The sequence below is a fragment of the Drosophila bipectinata genome, chromosome 2R, assembly GCF_030179905.1.
Source record: "Drosophila bipectinata strain 14024-0381.07 chromosome 2R, DbipHiC1v2, whole genome shotgun sequence".
Taxonomy (NCBI): domain Eukaryota; kingdom Metazoa; phylum Arthropoda; class Insecta; order Diptera; family Drosophilidae; genus Drosophila; species Drosophila bipectinata.
This window is the reverse complement of record NC_091737.1, coordinates 12,542,823-12,561,088: the sequence shown is the minus strand read 5'-3', so window position 1 is coordinate 12,561,088 and position 18,266 is coordinate 12,542,823. Positions and strand designations below refer to the sequence as shown.

The window sequence follows — 18,266 nt, the reverse complement described above, 5'->3', positions numbered from 1 at the left end:
GACAAACAAACAAATAAACCGCACACAAACATATCCAATACCGACCACAAGCAAACATAAGCTCACTCGAAAAAAGACTCGGGCCGAACGCATTTATGCAAGATTGCAATTATGATATAAGGCACACCGGCTGTTGGCAGCAGCTATGTGGCAGAAATGAGCACACATTGCTGCTGAATGGTCCATTCTCGTTCAAGAATGTCATGGTGGCCTAGAGCCAAAAAGTTGTTGTAACAAAAGCCACCAAGAGCATAGCTGATTACTTGACCAAGGCCGTGAGCAATTGACATTTAATTATGTCGAAGGTTGAGTAGGTTTCACAAAGGATATCCCATTTTATTTTCATTTATACTTTTCTTATGGACTTACAGTTGGCTTAGACTTTAATTCCAAATACAAAAGTAGTCTTTATAGTAATTCCTTTACTTATCTTCTTAGGACACATGCAATGAATATTAATCTGAAAATCACTTCCGTCTGGCAAGAATCGATTAACGACCCGAAGCTCATTATCTTTAGTAATCGCTGGCAGCTCCTGTCAGTGTCAGCAGTTCCAGGGGGTCTAAGCTCTACCGGAATCCGGATTGGCCAATTAATGAGTTTGAACTTGAGTTGACCAACGACGGACATCAGACAGCGGACAATAGACAACGGACAGCGGAAAGCGGAAAACGGAACTGACCTCAATCCGTGTCGCCTGTCGTTGCGATTTGAACCCCGTTCGGGCCAAAACTGTCAAAGCGTTAATTGAGTTTGACACTAATGAGCGTGCAATCGCTGCATAATTGATTTATAAATGCCAGGCCATCAGCCACGCCCCATCAGCCTGCATAATGCCGCCTCAGTTTATGACTTTGTTGCAAATTTGCGCTAATTGGGTCAGGCAAACGGCAAAACGCAAACACACAATAGAGCAGTTCGCCTGGCTGGCTGGCCAGGACGAGGAGGCTGCAAAGAACCTCTGGCTGAGAATTAGCATTTTAGTGAAACGCTCTTAGAAATTGAAGGAGGACGGACCGAAAAACCCACCCATGAAATGTAGGCCGAGCATCGCCCTCCGTTAGGATCCTACATCCCGAGGAAAAAGGGTCCCGGATCCTGGTCTGGTTTTAGTCCTTGCCACAAGCACTAATTCCACACAATTCGTAATTAATTTGAATTAATTATGTGCCACTTTCCACATGCAGCTGTATGTCGGTGGAAAACATGCCGATGCTTCCAGCAAACATCACGCATGGCAGTGGGCGGTGGCGGTGGCGGTGGTTCTGTGGCAATGGGCGTGCCCAGCGGCATATTTTTGGAGCCGGCTCCAGCCGCAAATCTGCCACAGGAGGCGGAAAGACGAGTCTGCCTGTTTTCGACTTCATTTATCTTTTTTAATGCCCTGCGATAGGATATTACGATTTTGCCAAAAGCCGAGAACGAAATCTGGGAAATATCCAGCAAGAGTATAAAAACTTCATCGTTACTCGAAACTATCCTTCTCTTTTGTTTGTTGTCCTTTCGAATTGGAAGGATGAGCAGCTTAAAGCATTAACGAAAAATCTCTACCGTTTTATAAACTTTCATCCAAGTAGACTTTCCTTTAAATAGCAAGATTTTGGCATTTATTTTCTGGCAAAATTGGAAGAATTAAAAGTATAGTTTTAGCAATTTACGACCAACTAACACTCTTGGTCTGTATTACATTCGATTTGACCAGCAAAATCAAGGCCGAATACTTCAAGGACCTTACGAATGAAAGTTATCCTGATAACAAAAGGCGGTAAGACCGTCAAAATGATTGTCCCTGATGAGCCTGAGGGCGTTTGCGTGGATCCAAATGCCGGCCGTGATCCAAATGATCCTTGTACCAGCAAAGGAGCCACTAGGAAAAGTACCTTGGCCACACGGAAGTCCACACTCAAAAAAACAGGAAAAGGATCAAAGCCTCCTGCGGGCAAATAGCTGCTCCTCCACTTTATCTGGAAATGGAATGTGTAGTCTAGTTTCAGATCAAGTGGTGGGGTAGTTTTTTTTTTGCAAACTACTGGTTGGTTATTTCAAAAACGATATGTGTCACTGAAATTCTCTGTCTATTCATCATATTAAAGCACAATACTTCCCCTTTTAATACTCAAAAATCCATCTTTACTTTAGAATCCTAACTAACTTAAGTCCCCCATGAATAATTACTGCAATTTATTAAGCATAAATTCTTTTAAATGCCATATCAAGTATTCTGATGGGTTAAAGCAAAGACACTTCATCCCAGTCCCAGTCCCAGCTCCATACCCAATACAAATCTCAATCGAGGCGATGCCTCACGTAGACCGTAATCTGCAGAGCATCAAGCCAAGGACTCTGCCACTTAAGACAAATGCAAACAGCAAGACACACATCCGAACAGACATAATCACTGGGGCCCACGTGCTAGGCAAATTAATTTGGATTCCGGGAGTGGAGTTTCCAGGAAAACAAGAAGGATGAGATGAGTGAAAACCTCAAAAAATATCTCTCATGATGCCGAGACTCTAGAATTCGACGGAGGACATTGTTTTTTGGGGTTGAGAGCGTTGACAGCAAAAATTTAACGCTTGAAATGCCAAACACACAAATATTTTGACATTCAAAGCACAGATACTAATACACATGCATATGTATGTAAAGAGGACCATCCTGGCGGCAGGAAGAGGCTCTGCCATATATGTGTGTTTCCTCTTTTCTGCTCTGTACTCTTGGCGTGGCAAATTTTCCATGAAAATTGCATGAATTGCAGATTTTTTGTTTTGGCCCCTTCGCTTTCCATACGCACGAAATGCGCTCCGCACCCGAGACTCAGACCCGACCCAGACCCGGACCCATAGTCTGGACCCAGCTCTGAAAGTCAAGTTGCGTGTGCCGTAGACGTTTTTATGGCATGCAGTGGAACTGATGGCAGATGGCAGCTGGCGCTTGCCACTTGCCGCAAAATAGGGAAAATGCTTTACAATATAATAGAATTTGCCAGAAACGTGACTTTAACAAGCTCTTAGACATGTAAATACATAAACACACACACCACACACCATAGAGAGAGAGTAGCCGGTGATGATGTCAAATGCCAAACACGACAGAATGACTTAATATACTGCAACGCTGATATGTGGACAATGTGACGTATGCGTGATGTGCCACAAAAGGGAGTTGGGGTGATGCAAAAAGGACCTAGAGAAAAATGCAGTTACTGTATTCGCGCTGCACAGCTCAATTAGTTTTCTGGCACGAGGGCACACAGGGCGTATGATTAATGCGGTTTCTATTCAAATGGCGTCGCCGCCCGAAAGTATGCAATAATAGAGTGCCAGACACTTGTGGCATTTCATGTGCAGCATCAAGATTACAAGCTCTCATGGAACTCCGACCAAAAGTGGGTTAGTTTAAAAGATACTTGGCTAACAAATTGGCCACATTCCCGGCGAGATTCCAGCTAAATTACATTTCGTTCCAATTACTTGGGAGTACAGGTAATCTGGCTAATGGCTAGCACACAGTTCATGCATCTCTATCAGGCAAAGTTTTGCTGGATTCCAGGATGTAAAAGTTGCAACAGCTTAGATTCAATTAAGGGCAAGTTTAGTCCAATAGTTGCTGGCATTTTAATTAAGTAAACAAACACAGGCACACACTTTGTCACACAGAGAAGGATAAGGATCAAATCAAGTTAGGCCCAAATCACACAGCCGTACACCAGCACGCAGCTCACACTTCGGTTTCCGGAATGACACCCCGAGGAGACATTCAGCTCTCAGAGACTGAGTCTTGAGGTTGAATTTAAATCATCAATTTTTCATCTCACCCGACCGCATAAATCAACAAAGTTGCCAAGCTGCCAACCTGCCACGTGCCATATGCCACTTACCGTTGACCCGCCGAAACGAAAACGTTAACCTGGCTCATTGTGCGACATTTGTTGTCTTTTCTTTTTAATGTCCAACAGTCGAATGCCATAAAATTTAATGCCAGGAACGGAGCTTGCTCCTTGGAGCTCAGCCAAGGACACATTGCGTGCTGCGAGGCATTATGGCCACGGCCTGGATTTGACTTTTAGCCAAAAGACTAGTAGTAGTAGCGCTTACCTCGCTTGTTTCGCTGTCATTGCTATTTGCTGTTTGCCGGGATGCGATTTATGCCCTGGTAGCACTTGATAAATGACTGGGAAAATTTGTAAGTGGCTTTTACTTTTTGTCAACTCGAATCCGAAATGTTCGTTGGCCATAAATTCACAGTTCGCTTCCCCCCGTGCCCCTGAGTCTGGGTCTGATTCTGCCTGCGGCTCATTAAAATACCAAATTAGTCCAGTCCGGTGAATTAGTAACATTCTAGATAATTCATCTAATTGCTGACGAGCAGACAACCAAAATTAACCAAAGTAACAGACTCCAAAGGCTAATTAAATAAGGAATTACGAGCAGAATACAAAACAGAGACACTTGCTATTTTTTTTGAAAAATAAAACACTTTCGCACTCCCGTTTTTCATCAGAAATTATTTCATTAAAATTACAATCAATTGTGTGGCATTCATTAGATTTTATTAATCGAATTAACTGCAATGCGAAACATGGTTGCTAAGACCTGTATCCAAACAATTACCAACTGGCCAATTAATAAGCCACAGAAACACATGCAGTGCCTATAAGCTGGCCGAGATCCCAGTGGGCTGACATATTCATCCATAAACAGGCAGATTAAGCCCGTCAACCATGTGCGTGCATTAAAAATTAATTACATTTTAAATGGCAAACAAGATTTAATTTTTGTCAGCGGTCTGTGGGTCTGCTCATCTCACTAGAAAAACGCACCACACCACCCATCGCCCCGAAGAGCACTTAATTGAAAAGTAAAAATAAATGTCATTACACACTGTAATTCATTTGTGGCGGAATGCGATTTAGGCCGCTTCGGCACTTGGCTGGCAACTCGTATCTCGTTCACATTTTAATTGAATTGTTTTGATCGATATGCCAACGCTCCAGCGTTGTTCACATGAAAATGCTGCTGCGGTCAATATTGCGTGTTAGTGCCGGTAGAAACCAAAAATTTGTTATCCACTAAACAACACTCCGTGTCTCTGGGTCTCTTTTATTTTCTGAACACTATAGTACAATGTTGAGCCGCAGTTGGTAAACGAACCGCAGCAGCCAAGTGTCGAAAATTTGCATCCAATTAAAATGTTTGCTTCCACGTACGCACCCACTAACTCACTCCCCACCTGGCCAACATATACTAAGAGCTTTTACTTTCATGGCCAAAACATCAACATCAGTTAGGGGATGTGAAGCACCCATCTCGGCCATATTTTTGCCCAGACACAGCAATTAGTTTTGCTGCCGTATCTCTATAATAAATTTATAATTGTTTCTTATCAAGGTTCTCTTCTGGTTCGTTCCAGACCTCTTTTATCATTTGGGTTAGGTTAGTTAACAACCCATTTATGGTACTGCATGTGGCTCAAAAGAAATGCTATTTTAAAGTGACTAAGCAGCTCTATAAAGTTATTTGTTTGTTTGCCTTTAAATACTATTTATGATTTCTAGAAGTTATAACTTTATTTCAACTTGTAGGAAAGTTCTAGTTTCAAAAGTTAATCATTAATTAAAAAGGAATATTTATTCTTCATTTCTAACTAAATCCAAGTAACTGAGAGAGAAAGCAAAAATGAAGAGCTAAACTAAAAGAAGATAATACTATCAGATAAAAAGCTACACGAGATGCAAAAGTAGTTTAGAATTTAAACAAGACTATTTATTTGACCAAAGTTTGAGATTAGACAACATTTTTATTAGACCAATTATGTCAATAAAGAAGTTTATGGCGGTTTTTAATTGGGATTTATAATACAACTAATATCAAAAAAAATTATACAACCAAAGAAGCAATATTTTTAACTGCCACCAACATATCCCGCCAAAAAGAGAATATTATTATAATTATTATTTAATTGTGTGAACAAACAAAAACGTAAATAATGGCAAACCAAAAGCATTTATCTCAAACTTTGTGGCTCAAACCACTCGAAAGCACGTCCACAACAGTTACCAACTACAAAGGTAAACATTAAATAATAAAGTCGCAGCACGCCGGCAGTTCGATAATTACTTAATTTTCATATTTTCACTTACCTTGGCTCATGTCAAGTCTAAGCGCCAGCGCCCCTTAAAACACCTTTTGACTCGTTTTTTTCATAAATTTTTTTTTCTTAACTGTTTGGGTTTTTGGGTTTTGTTTTCGAGTTATTTCTGGCTTTGTTTTTATTTCGATCGCCAGACGCCGCTCAGTGAGCTTTTGGCGTTCGGCGTGAGCGGTTCAACGCATTTGCCTACGGAACTCAATTGTTTTACGATCGTAACTGAAATTAAGATAGACACACAATTTAAATTAAATTAAAGCAATAAAAAAAAGTGATAAATTGTAACACGCGAGAGTAGTTCGAAACATGAGACACTTGTCCAAACACCTGAGAACTTAGTCCTGAGAACCAACCGAAATGTAATAAAACTTAATATTATTTTATTCTAGTGTGAAGTGTGCAAACTGCAAACAAGAGATATGATCTAATGATATAGTTTTACAGCCCAATACTCCCCCGAAAAAAAACTAAATTGCCATAATAAATGGTGACGTAGCTGAATCCACAAACATTTTTCAATGAAACCTGTTAAGGTACTGAGCATAACAAAGCTCCCCCAGCCAACCAAATGAAAAGTGATGTGCAGATGAAGGTTTCTCAATTTACCCCGGACCTTTCAATTCGTTGCGAAACTTTGTCGGTTTTCCGAATATACATTTTCATTCCCATTCACCCTCGTTTATCTTGTCGATATCTTTATGGGTAGTAGTCGTAAAGATTCTCGAATTGCATGTCTGCAGACTGTGCAAGATAAGTGAGGAAGTTCAACGCCGCCAAAAATAAAACGAAAGATACTCTTCCGACTGAATGCGACTCGTCTAACTTGATTACAGTTCACATTGTATCAGGCAGTCACACTTTTTTATGCAATAAATTTTATTTAAAGCCTGGACAAAGGCGCTCTATCTGTCAGCGCCTCGGGCGCAATTAAATAATTGGCTCTTGCCAATATAAAATAATAAAAACTCATTTAGAACGTGTGCAGGGTACTTCACGCTTTGGTTGTACACTTAAGTTGCCTGAGTCACCTGCAGCATGTGGCAACAAAAGCGAAGTTTCTAGCTCTGCCGGGTTTTGCCTTCACTTTCCAAATCCACCAGAACAATTGGCAGCTGCGCATGCGCAACGTGACAACAATTTCGAGACGATCTGTGCTCATCCTAAAAAAATTAAACAGACATGGAAATAACCCAATAGGTGAATACCCCCAATTAATGGTTGTGTGTGTTTGCCAATAAATTTGTAATAATTTTTTATAATTCGCGGGTGATACTTTAGGAATATTATGATGTAAAAGCTTTGTATTTTTTCTACGAGCTTAGATATTCTATAATTATTTTTTGTTTCTTTCTTAATTTATCTCATTGTAAAGAAAGATTACACTGGATCGTCCAGTTTTAGGTCATCTTATCTTAATGCAGAGGGAACTCCACTCTTTTAGACAAATCTTATCAGCATTGTAAATATTATTATACCAGCTTTTGTTGACAGTTTCCTTAGTAATTCAATACAGTTCTAAAATCAATTAGCTATGAAAGTGAATTGTAACAGCTTTTCGTTTAAAAATCAACCTGTTTCTAGAATTTTGTCCGAAGTATTACATTAACAAGGCCAATGTCTTGTTTCGTCAACTAGTTTTCAACCAGGAAGACGTTCAAAAAAAACATTCTAGTTGTTTTTGGGTAACCAGTTATGGGCATGTTTTTTTACCTGTACAATATTCGTACTTTCTCTTGTTTATAGAAATGGAAAAACAAAAACAAACTCAAGCCAAAGGCGGCAATAAATCAATGTGAAATTTAAGATGTGACACTATCGCAAAACAAATGAATAAACATGAGAGCCCAAGTGGCTGGCAAAAAACAATACAAGAGGCCTGCAGCAAAAAACCAGGCCAATACGCTGGAGACCTTTTCCCTGCAAAAGGCCAGGAAACTGGTTTCGCCCTGAAGCTTTGAGCCAAGACTTTTGCCGCCGGATCTTTTACCAGTTTGATGCAGTTTTCGTTGCATTTTGGCCAGAAAGGTGCCACCACTCCATTGTTATGTAATGTGTAATCGTCTAAGTCAGTGGGTCAGTGACTTGCCAGCTGGGATTGGCATTTCTGTTGTTATTTTTTTTTATTTGTATTTTTAGTGTCTTTGTCCCACTGAACCGGTAAGCAAACAACTGATTGCTGGTCATTAACGATCCGAATAAGGCCTCAAAACTTGACCACTACCTCAAGTGGTTGAGGTTGCAGTGAAGGTTAATGCAATTACACATTTTGATTGATTTGCAGCTGCAACATGGATACAACAAATAACAACAACAACAACAGCAATAATGGTCACTTGAATCCGGCCTTTGTGGGCTCCACAGTCTCGATACCCGGGGCATACAAATCAAAGGATCACCCAAATATTACCACGCACAAAGGAGAGCGACCTCCAGGAGGATCTTCGAGTGGGCAGCCTGGTGGAGTAGAGGCGGGGGCTGGGCAGGGCAAGCCACGTCCCACCTGGAACAGTGACCTCCAGTTCCTCATGTCCTGCATCGCCTTGAGCGTGGGCCTCGGAAACGTCTGGCGCTTTCCGTTCACCGCCCTGGAGAATGGCGGTGGAGCCTTTGTGATACCCTACTTGATAGTCCTGATCCTGGTGGGAAAACCCGTCTACTACATGGAAATGCTGCTGGGGCAGTTCTCGAGTCGCGGCAGCGTAAAGGTCTATGACTTTTCACCGATTATGAGAGGTAATCACCATGAATCCCATCTAGACTTATTACCAAATTATGGATCAGCTTTAAAGTGCCTTTATTAAAGGTCTCCCAACTCGTTCATTGTCCTGTGTAATCCATTAGGGGGCTGACTCACGCAACTTGAGCCTGAGCTGGCGGATGTTAGCGTGCTAAATCAAACCTTAACCCATATTTCTCTTTCAAGGTATTGGCTACGGCCAGGTTCTGGCCACGGGCATCGTGACCACCTACTACGCCACGCTAATGGCCCTCACACTGCGCTACTTTGTGGACTCCTTCTACCCGACCCTGCCGTGGAGCTACTGTCGACCGGAATGGGGCTCCGATTGCCTGGACTCCGGTCCCCAACAGCAGGAGGTTAGCCTGGCCAATACGACGGGGGTTCGGACGACCTCGGCGGAGTTTTACTTCACGTGAGTACTGGGCATACTCAGGTAGCCGAAGGATGTTTCACCTACAAGCCTATTATCCTGTCTCCAGGAACATTATCCTGCGCGAAAAGGCGAGCATTGACGACGGCATCGGATATCCTAGCTGGAGTCTGGCGGTTTCGTTGGCCATTGCCTGGATCATCATCGCGGCCATCCTTTTTAAGGGAGTAAAGAGTTCCGGCAAGGCCTCCTACTTCCTGGCCCTTTTCCCCTACGTCGTGATGTTCGTCCTGCTGGTCCGGGCGCTCAGTCTGCCCGGCGCCTTCGACGGTGTCCTGTACTTCCTGCGGCCGCAGTGGCACAAGCTTCTGGAGCCCCAAGTGTGGTATGCCGCTGTCACGCAGGTCTTCTTCTCGCTGGCCATCTGCTTCGGCAACATTATCATGTATGCCTCGTACAACCGTTTTGGCCACAACATCTACAGGTGAGTGAGTGGCTCTTTAATTTTTAAAAATTCTCTTTCAACCAATTCTTTTCGCAGAGATGCCAACATTGTCACCACTCTGGACACTTTCACGTCGCTGCTGTCCGGCGTGATTATCTTTGGAATCTTGGGCAACCTGGCCTACGAGAACAACACCACGGACATCTCAAGTGTGGTTAATGGCGGACCAGGCTTGGCCTTCATTTCCTACCCGGATGCCATTGCCAAGTTCAAGGTGCTGCCCCAGCTCTTTTCCGTTCTGTTCTTCCTGATGCTTTTCGTCCTGGGAATCGGAAGCAATGTGGGCATGGCCTCTTGCCTGTCCACGGTCATCAAGGATCAGTTCGTGAACCTCAAAAACTGGGTTATAGTTATTGGCATTGCCGTGGTGGGCTATTTCCTCGGCCTGCTCTACATAACTCCTGGAGGGCAGTTCGTGCTAAACTTGCTAGACTTTTACGGAGCCACTTTTGTGGCTCTGGTCCTGGCCATCTTCGAACTGGTGGCCATTGGCTGGATCTATGGTGTGAAGCGGCTCTGCCGCGATGTGGAGTTCATGCTGGGAATCAAGACCTCGCTGTACTACCGCATCTGCTGGGCGGTCATCACGCCGCTGATGATGTTCACGATACTCATTTATACGCTGGTTCTTTACGAGCCACTGAAGTACAAGAACTACACCTACCAGCCCGGTGTTTATGGTAAGGATTTCCGTAGGATTACTCCCCCGGAAGGACTAATTGAATTTACTCCTTTTTGCAGTCTTCGGCTGGTGCCTGACCGCCTTCGGTGTGTGCCAGGTCCTGTTCTGGGCCGTACCGGCCGTCAGGGCGCAGCCCGCCGAACTGGGCCTGTGGGGCCGCATTCGGAAAGCCTTTGAGCCGCTGCCCAACTGGGGACCATCCGACCCGCACACCCTTAAGCGGTACCAGCTCTTCGTCCAGGAGGGCAACGTGTCTGCCCTCTTTCGCCGCAGCAGTATCTGGCACAGAATCTATGACAATATCTTCGGTTAGCGTTGAATTAGCAATAAAACTATACACCACTTAATGCCGTCGCTTTACGAGGGAGGCTACAGGGCAACCCTTTTATAATCAGACCCCGGCCTGGGTCCGGGCTTAAGTGTCGAATTAAATGCCAGTTGGAGATGCCCCGAGGGCGAGACCATACACATGTATGGTTTCCAGAGATGACATCGAAAGATGCTCCCCAAGATATAATACATTCTCGGATCTACTCGATTTCACAATTTTTATAACAATTTACTTAACCATTATCGATTGAATGCAGTGCCGGAGTTGTAAAGTTTTTACCGCACAACCCGTGTCTGGTCGAGTACTTTCTTGTGTTGGTATCGCATCTCTAGCGTATCCTGGCAACTGGCAGAACTATAAAAGACAAGACAATTGCAGCCTGCGGCACTTTCTCCAAACCATTTTATCCCTACACCCCCTCCACTTTCACCATTTTTTACTCCCATGTGCGCTCACATACTTGCACTGATTATGCCATAAAAGGGTAGAAAGTTCTGATTTTATGATTGAAAGAAAAAGTTCCACGGGCCTGGGCTGGGTGTGTGTGTGTGTGGCGAAATGGCGTCTCAGGGCGTGTGTGCGTAAGGACACCCACATGTGCTGGTGTGTGTATTGTGTGTGTAACACTGCGTGCTGTAAAACACTTCCGCGCAACATCGGGCGCAAAGTATTAAAGTAATTTGTACAAAGGAAACACTGGGATGCGAAAGGACTTTGGCGAAGGACCCCTTGGCAGCCTGCTGTGCAGATAAGCAGAAATGCCAGCCGGCTGCGAATATTGTCAAATGACAAACGATGGCGGCGGATTTCTTTTCGAATACCGACATCCAACACAAACTGGAAATAGAACTAATAAATCATGGCAAGGTAAGCAAACACATTCGTATCAGGACATGATTAAGCACTTAAGTAACTCCTGAATAGAAGCTAAATAAATCAGACTACATAGAAGTGTTTCTCTTCATTAGTTTCTTCACGTGTAGAGTTATCCTTCGACTGCCGCCACCTTAATGAAGACGTCCTCTGAAATGGACACTGGGTGTGGTGGACAGGAGTCTGTTGTGTGTGCTGGGTGTAATTGCACTGATAAAACGCAGTTAAGCGGCATAAAGAGCCCCTTGCTCACGCTGTCATGCACACACGGCGTATGCGCAACGCCCGCAAACGGAAAGCCAATGCATTTGCGAGTTATTTGTCAAGCCATTGTGCCATGTTAATGCGTTTTTAATGGCCAAAACTTGAACAGATGAACAGTACAGTACTGTACTGCGTGGCCCCCACTGCGAGCCAGGCCCTGGCTGCTTTGTGCTTTCCGTTCAAGTGGTCGTGTCCATCCAACTTAATTTCATTGTTTTCCATCGCGAGTCAAACATAATGAGACATTATGGCCGCATCAACAGTCCGTAATTGAAATATATATACATATATGTATATATCCAGAACTGGCAGTACTCTCCCATCGATCTGCTGCCACTCTGAACCATTATTAAATTAAAATGGAATCAATTTCTGTGTATAAACGAGCCCGTGATTTAACACTCGGCCACAAAGGGAAGTGGATGGCTTTTAAAAATAATATACAGTTGAGAAAACTGACAACCAGTGCAAATTATTGGCTCTCGATAAATGGTGGGTAAAAAATTATTCATAAATTTAATAAATGCATAAAATTTGTTTTCTTAATTTGTGTTTTTTTAATTATAAGCAAAAAGATTTTTTACTCATAGAAGCCACTTATAATAACCATTAAAATAATTGATTTTGATTGAAGCCAAGTTTAAAGTCTGTTACATTTTATTTTGTTTAATATTTTAGGGTTTTTTTATCTATGGATAATTAACCAATTAAAAAAGCCTTAGATTGGCAATAAAATTATGATTTTTAGTCCCCATATTAAGTTACTTTAATACATATACTTTAACACTAAGTACCCCTCATTTCTCCCTATAAGCTTGAAGAATTTAGCAGCTAAACCCATTGGCTAACCTCTATCAAAGCTAAATGGAAAGCAAATATTTGGCTTTATTATAATTTACGTTTATTATTGCAAAGGATGCGATGATTTATGGCCAGGTAATAACAAGGCAGTTCATTGTGTGGCAGAAATCACAACACACACTCTCCGTTCTGGCCAAGTGAAAACCAAACGGCGGCCAAATAAATCAGTCGGCTGAAGTTGAGCGGCAGACGGTAAACAGAAAATGACAGGCCAGGTACGCGGCATGGAGCCCGGCACGGGACACGGCACACGGCACTTGGTACACGGCGTTTACCTTTCACGCACATTTTCCCCAAAGTAATCAACGCACTGGCCGCAGACAAAAGGCCCAAAGATACTTGGCCAAAAATGGGAGACGACAGGCGATAGGATGCGACGGTGGCACTTGCCAGTTGCCACTTATCGGATGTCGGGGGGACGTGGGCGGGATGTGGCAGTGGCAGGTCCGGAATAGCTCTGCCTCTTTAATGGGCCAAGCGAAGCGAGGGGTCGGCTACTTAGGCACACATTAACTTTTGGCCTTTTGTTGGCCCGGGAACGGTAACGCATTGTCTGCGGACCTGTCCGCGACCTGGCCCCTTATCTTAAGGCCATGGCAATGACTCGACTAGACACAGCTGCTATTATTTCCCTTTGTTTATTTTCTTTTGGGCCATCTCTCTGAATTTTTAAATTATTTAAATAAATTAGATCACATTCTTCTGCTGTCCGTCCCCGCCCCGGCAGATGGCCAGTGATTTACTTTGAATGGCATTTAGGTGGATTTGTTTTCTTATTTTTGCACCTTTGGCAAGGAACTGGGGGAACGACTGCCTCGGGATGCAGGTCTCATTGTTGTAAAAATTTACAGCCAAAGTTTATAGGCCACAAATGGTTGCCAAATGTGTCGAATTTGGGTTTAACATACAAATTCTAGGCCTAAATGCATTATTTTTAGAGAGGCTCTGTTAAACCTAATCGGTGGGCAATTGTAACAAATTTACATTTAAATTGGAAGATACAATTTAATGGAAAAAGCAATATTAAAATTGTCATAAAAAAGGTATATTAATTATTATTAATTTTAGAACAAACAAGTTGGCAAACATAACAAGTATAACTGTTGAAAGTGAAATTGTAATTAAAACTTTCCTCAAACACACAAAAATTAAATGAGCTGGAAAATTGAATAGATTTTTTCTATTATTGTAGATAGTATTACAATAAACTGTTAATAAATCAAATACAGAAGCGAAAACATCTCATATTTAATTTATGAATATTTAACAGAAACAATTAACTCTTAATTACAGTCGAGAGTATCATTATTTTTTGGGAAAATTAATTTATCTAATTACCTGAAACGAATTAAAAGCGCCATATTCATTACACATTTATGAAAACTTGAGTCGAAATCAGTTTTCGCTATTTTTGTGTCTAATGATGGCTAATTAATTGAATTTGGAGCGACAACAAGTTGCAACCATTTTTCACGCTCGACTGAAGCGGCAAAGGACGAAAAGGAGGGAAATTCCGTCGCAGACAGGCCTTCCATCAAACGTTGCCTTGACGAAGGACACTGTGAGTCGTGTACCTGAACAGTTTGTTATGTCGATGGTCGGCGCAAACATATTTATCCTCTATATATATCGAATATACATACACTTATACAACACAATATAGTATATATTCTGTTTCTGTAGTTTTTGGCCTGGCATATTGTGTGTTTCATATTTATGACAGTCTGTCAATGGCAGGAATGCCGGCGAACGCAAACAAATCATATGACAGACAATACACCGCATAGCCAGGATACATCCATGTCCTGGCTCGAGCAATTTGTATTGTCTGCCTTTCAAGTGGCAGTGGCCGAGGCCGAAGCCGAGGCACTCCAGCCATCGATTGGCCATTCGAAGCGAGGAGTGTGTCTTTGCCGCGATACAGAGGATTGGATTTTATTAGCTGTTTATTGTGCCAATTAAAGCATAAAAATTAAATGCGATATTTCGGCGATATCGCGTGTCCTTTTCCGCAACAAAGCATATATTTGTGAGCGACAAGAAAAAAAGGAAAACTTTCTGAATGGGATTTGTTTATTGGTTTTTGGTTTTTGCAGTTCCGCCTGTTGGCTGTGAGCTGTTAGATGTTTGCTGTTTTGCCAGTTTGCCTGCTTTTAAGTTATTTATAATTATTTTAGGCAACCACAGCTCGGAGAAAAGAGAATGGAGCGAGCGCCTTTCCCGGGAAATGACAAAAACCTTGACAACTTTGCAGTTTTGCCAAAGTTTTATGATAAGTTTTTCATCACAAGACGACGCCAGGGCCGGGCCGGGCCGAGGCAGGCATGTCGTGCCAAGAAACCAAACAGACATTAGGCCACCAGTTGAAAAAAGGGCCAGAAGGGGAACGGACGCTGGCAGGGCGTTGCAAAAACTGACATCACAATGGCTGACTGTCATCCTGGCCTGTGCGGCCTGCACCATGGGTCAAAATACACCACCAACTGGCACGCCACGGGACACAAAATACGTATCGTATCCCGATCCCAATCCAGCCGGGCTCCAACCAACATGGACAGGCCATTAAAATGCCAACTCATTTGCGGAGTCTCTGTGGCACGGCAACCACCTTTCCGGCATAACTAAGATGGCCCAAAACCATCGAAGACAAATTTCTGTTTTGCAAATGATTTACCTTTAACAAATGGTTTCTTTTTTAAATTCAAGGGATTTACTTTAAAGGAAAAGCATTTCTAGGAAAGGTTAGAGTGCGTTTTTTTAAAGAACGCATTCTTCTTGTGGTAGGTTTTAAATAAGCTTATATGGGAGATCCTAAGACCCGAAAAGTATTCTATTTTCAACACTAGGAAGATGGATTTTTCTCCCATAGTAACCATAGACAGACAGGAATCAGATGCGACAGAGACGAGCGTCGAAATGCCTGTGAATTGCAGAACAGACTGCGGAGAAGTGAAAAGAAATGTCGCCGGATGCCGTCAACGCAGCCACAGAAGAAAAATGGAAAATGCCACAGATGGCAGGCTGACTGTGGGGCAGGGCGGCATGGATCGGAGGAAAATAGAGCTGGTAAAGTTTATGGTGAAGTTCATGAACTTGTTCAACACGTGTAGTTGGCACAACAACGGCTTTTCTCCGAATCAACGGCAACAAACTTTAAATTTGTACTCATTAATTGGAAGTTGAAAATCAAATTACTGACTCTGATTTAACTACTTGGCCTCCGGGCTGTTGCCAGTTTTCAGTTAATGTCTTTGGCTAATTTGATTCAAGGGAAACATGGCCCAAGGCGTTCAAGTTAGAGAGTTACCCTTTTCAATGGAGAAATGGGCACTATTCAAAGTTTTCCACATGCCTTAAATCTTTCCATCAAAATCTAAATTTGCTCCCAACTTCCAAGTTCCAAGTTGCAGTGCAAGTCAAGTGGATGGGATTTATCTTTCTGGCAAATAAAGTTGACTTGAAATCTTGGCACTGACGCCCAAGGATGTTAATTCCAGAAACGGCAAATGCCTGACAGATCCCCGTAACTATGTCTTGGTTTCAAGCCAGAGTCACAGTCTGGCAGGACAAAATATTTCATGGGCCCTTTGGGGTAGCATGCCTCGGGGTCTTGGGGCATAATTTCTAGTACATTACACCCTGGCTGAAAACTGCCGTCTCGAGTCGAAAAGTTGGGTTTCCGCATTAACATTCATGCGTGCATAAGGCCGGAAATGTTTATTAGATTTAACCGCAGCCCGTTCACCATGTCGTATACGTAATGTTCTGTTGACCTTCCCTAGTTTATGTCTCAGCCACTCTCTCATGAAAATTACAATGGCACCTGGAAGTTTTTTTGGGTTTTGGGTTTCAGGTGAGTGTCTTTCGCCACCAGCAGTTAAATTTGTTCCGTCATCACTCAATTTATCATCTGGCGAGGGTCGAAAGAAATGAAATGCTTCCCCATTTTATTTTCTTTGGATTTTTTCGCCCTCTCGGAAATGTCAATTTAAGCTCGGGTTTGTCTTAATTATGTGAACTGTATTTTATTTTTTTACGGCTTTCGCTTGAATGGCAAAATAAATTTATTTATTCAAGCAATGTCAACATAGAGATGGCTTTTTGCATCAAATTACATTGATGTAGGGGCGAATTATCTGGGAAATTGATTGATGATGGTGTCACAAAGGACGAAATGTATATGTTGAGGCACCTTGAGAAATCAGTAAAAAATCATTATCTCAATGTCCCAGGAGATCTTCTATTTTTAGGCTCCGTCTGCTGGTTTAAAATATTATTTGCTCTCTAGCAAATCTCTCTAGATTCTGGCCAAAATCAAACACCATTTGTTATTTAAATCCAACGATTGTTGATAAGGAAATGTAAGCCACCCGGCTAAATAACCTAACAAACGATTTCCCCGACATTTAAATTAAATGAAAACAATGTTTTCCATTCGATTTCAAATCTGTGGAGAAAGGCATCCCTCCCCCTAGATAAGCAAACATTTGTGGGCGCACCCAAGGACTAAGACAAAGAAAACAAACAATGGAGCGAACAAATGGTTGAAACAACCGCAGAAACAATTTATTATTTTGTGATTTTACCAAACCGCCCCCTTGACCGAAAAGTGAATAGATGGAAGTGCCAATATGCAGGTTTGCCTTTGCCGGACTTAAATAAATAATGAAACCGGTAAGCAAACGGTCGGTCCAAGATGCTAAAAGTTAAGAGCCAAATGGCCACAATATTGACTGGCGTCGGGCCAGCAAACAAATCTGAATAGACTTGGCTGTCAAAAGGCCAGGCGATTGGCCAAGAAAGGCACATGGCAAATTGGTAAATATGTGTTCTCCCAAGGATTCATTCGTCATCCTGGCAACGGGGCAACGAAGGATCCTACAGACCCAAATTTAAGCCGGAAAATCTGACGTCTCTTGTGCAATTTCTCAATCACATTTATGCGCTGGCCAGCGGCCAAAAGCCATCCAAATCAAGTTGCAGCCCAAAAGCTAATTCTCGACTAGAATCGACCTTTTTTCACCCTGAACCTCGCGCGTCTGGCGATAAAATATGAAAAACTCGCCAAGAGTTCAGAGGGCAGGAGAAAATCATACAGCAACACCGAGGAGCTCAAGCCACTTGGCCTTTGGGAGTTTATGGTAGAGCTTAGCAAACAAAATTATATTCAATTTCCTTTAATGGCCACCATAAAATAGCAGTCAGCAAAAGTAAAGCCGGCCAAAAGCCGCCAGAAAAAACCACCCAGTGAGGCAGTAGGCGTTGTGCCGCGAACTTTCCAAGACAAGAAATCAGGACTCGGGAGAAGATTCCCGCTTGCCATCCTAGCTCGCCGCCCTGGCTCGTCGTCCTCCATGGTTTTTCTTAGGTAAGCAACTTGTTTGAAGTACTTTTAGTACTTCACAATGGATTATGTTTAGATGTATGTTTATCGCCAGATATGAATATTCCATTTGGCGGGGCCATCAGGCTCCGTGCAGCTGTCGTTCT

General features: G+C 42.7%; 2 protein-coding genes across 4 annotated transcripts in view; one reads left to right on the top strand and one right to left on the bottom strand.

The window, feature by feature from the left end:
- Positions 1–18,266, bottom strand: part of LOC108131696 (uncharacterized) — a 41,377-nt gene that overhangs the window by 20,652 nt on the left and 2,459 nt on the right. For 2 of the 3 annotated variants that reach the window (XM_017250717.3, XM_017250716.3), the window contains exon 2: positions 6,143–6,369. The exons of the other annotated variant lie outside the window; for it this stretch is intronic. The gene's annotated coding sequence lies outside the window, so the exon portion shown is untranslated. The remainder of the gene's footprint in view (positions 1–6,142; positions 6,370–18,266) is intronic. 3 annotated transcript variants of the gene reach the window in all.
- LOC108131698 (sodium-dependent nutrient amino acid transporter 1) lies at positions 6,370–10,794 on the top strand. The gene is made up of 6 exons (XM_043210997.2): positions 6,370–6,509; positions 8,432–8,883; positions 9,074–9,302; positions 9,370–9,744; positions 9,802–10,445; positions 10,507–10,794. The coding sequence occupies exons 2-6, from the start codon at positions 8,439–8,441 to the stop codon at positions 10,758–10,760; spliced, it is 1,947 nt and encodes a 648-aa protein (XP_043066932.1). The 5' UTR covers positions 6,370–6,509; positions 8,432–8,438; the 3' UTR covers positions 10,761–10,794.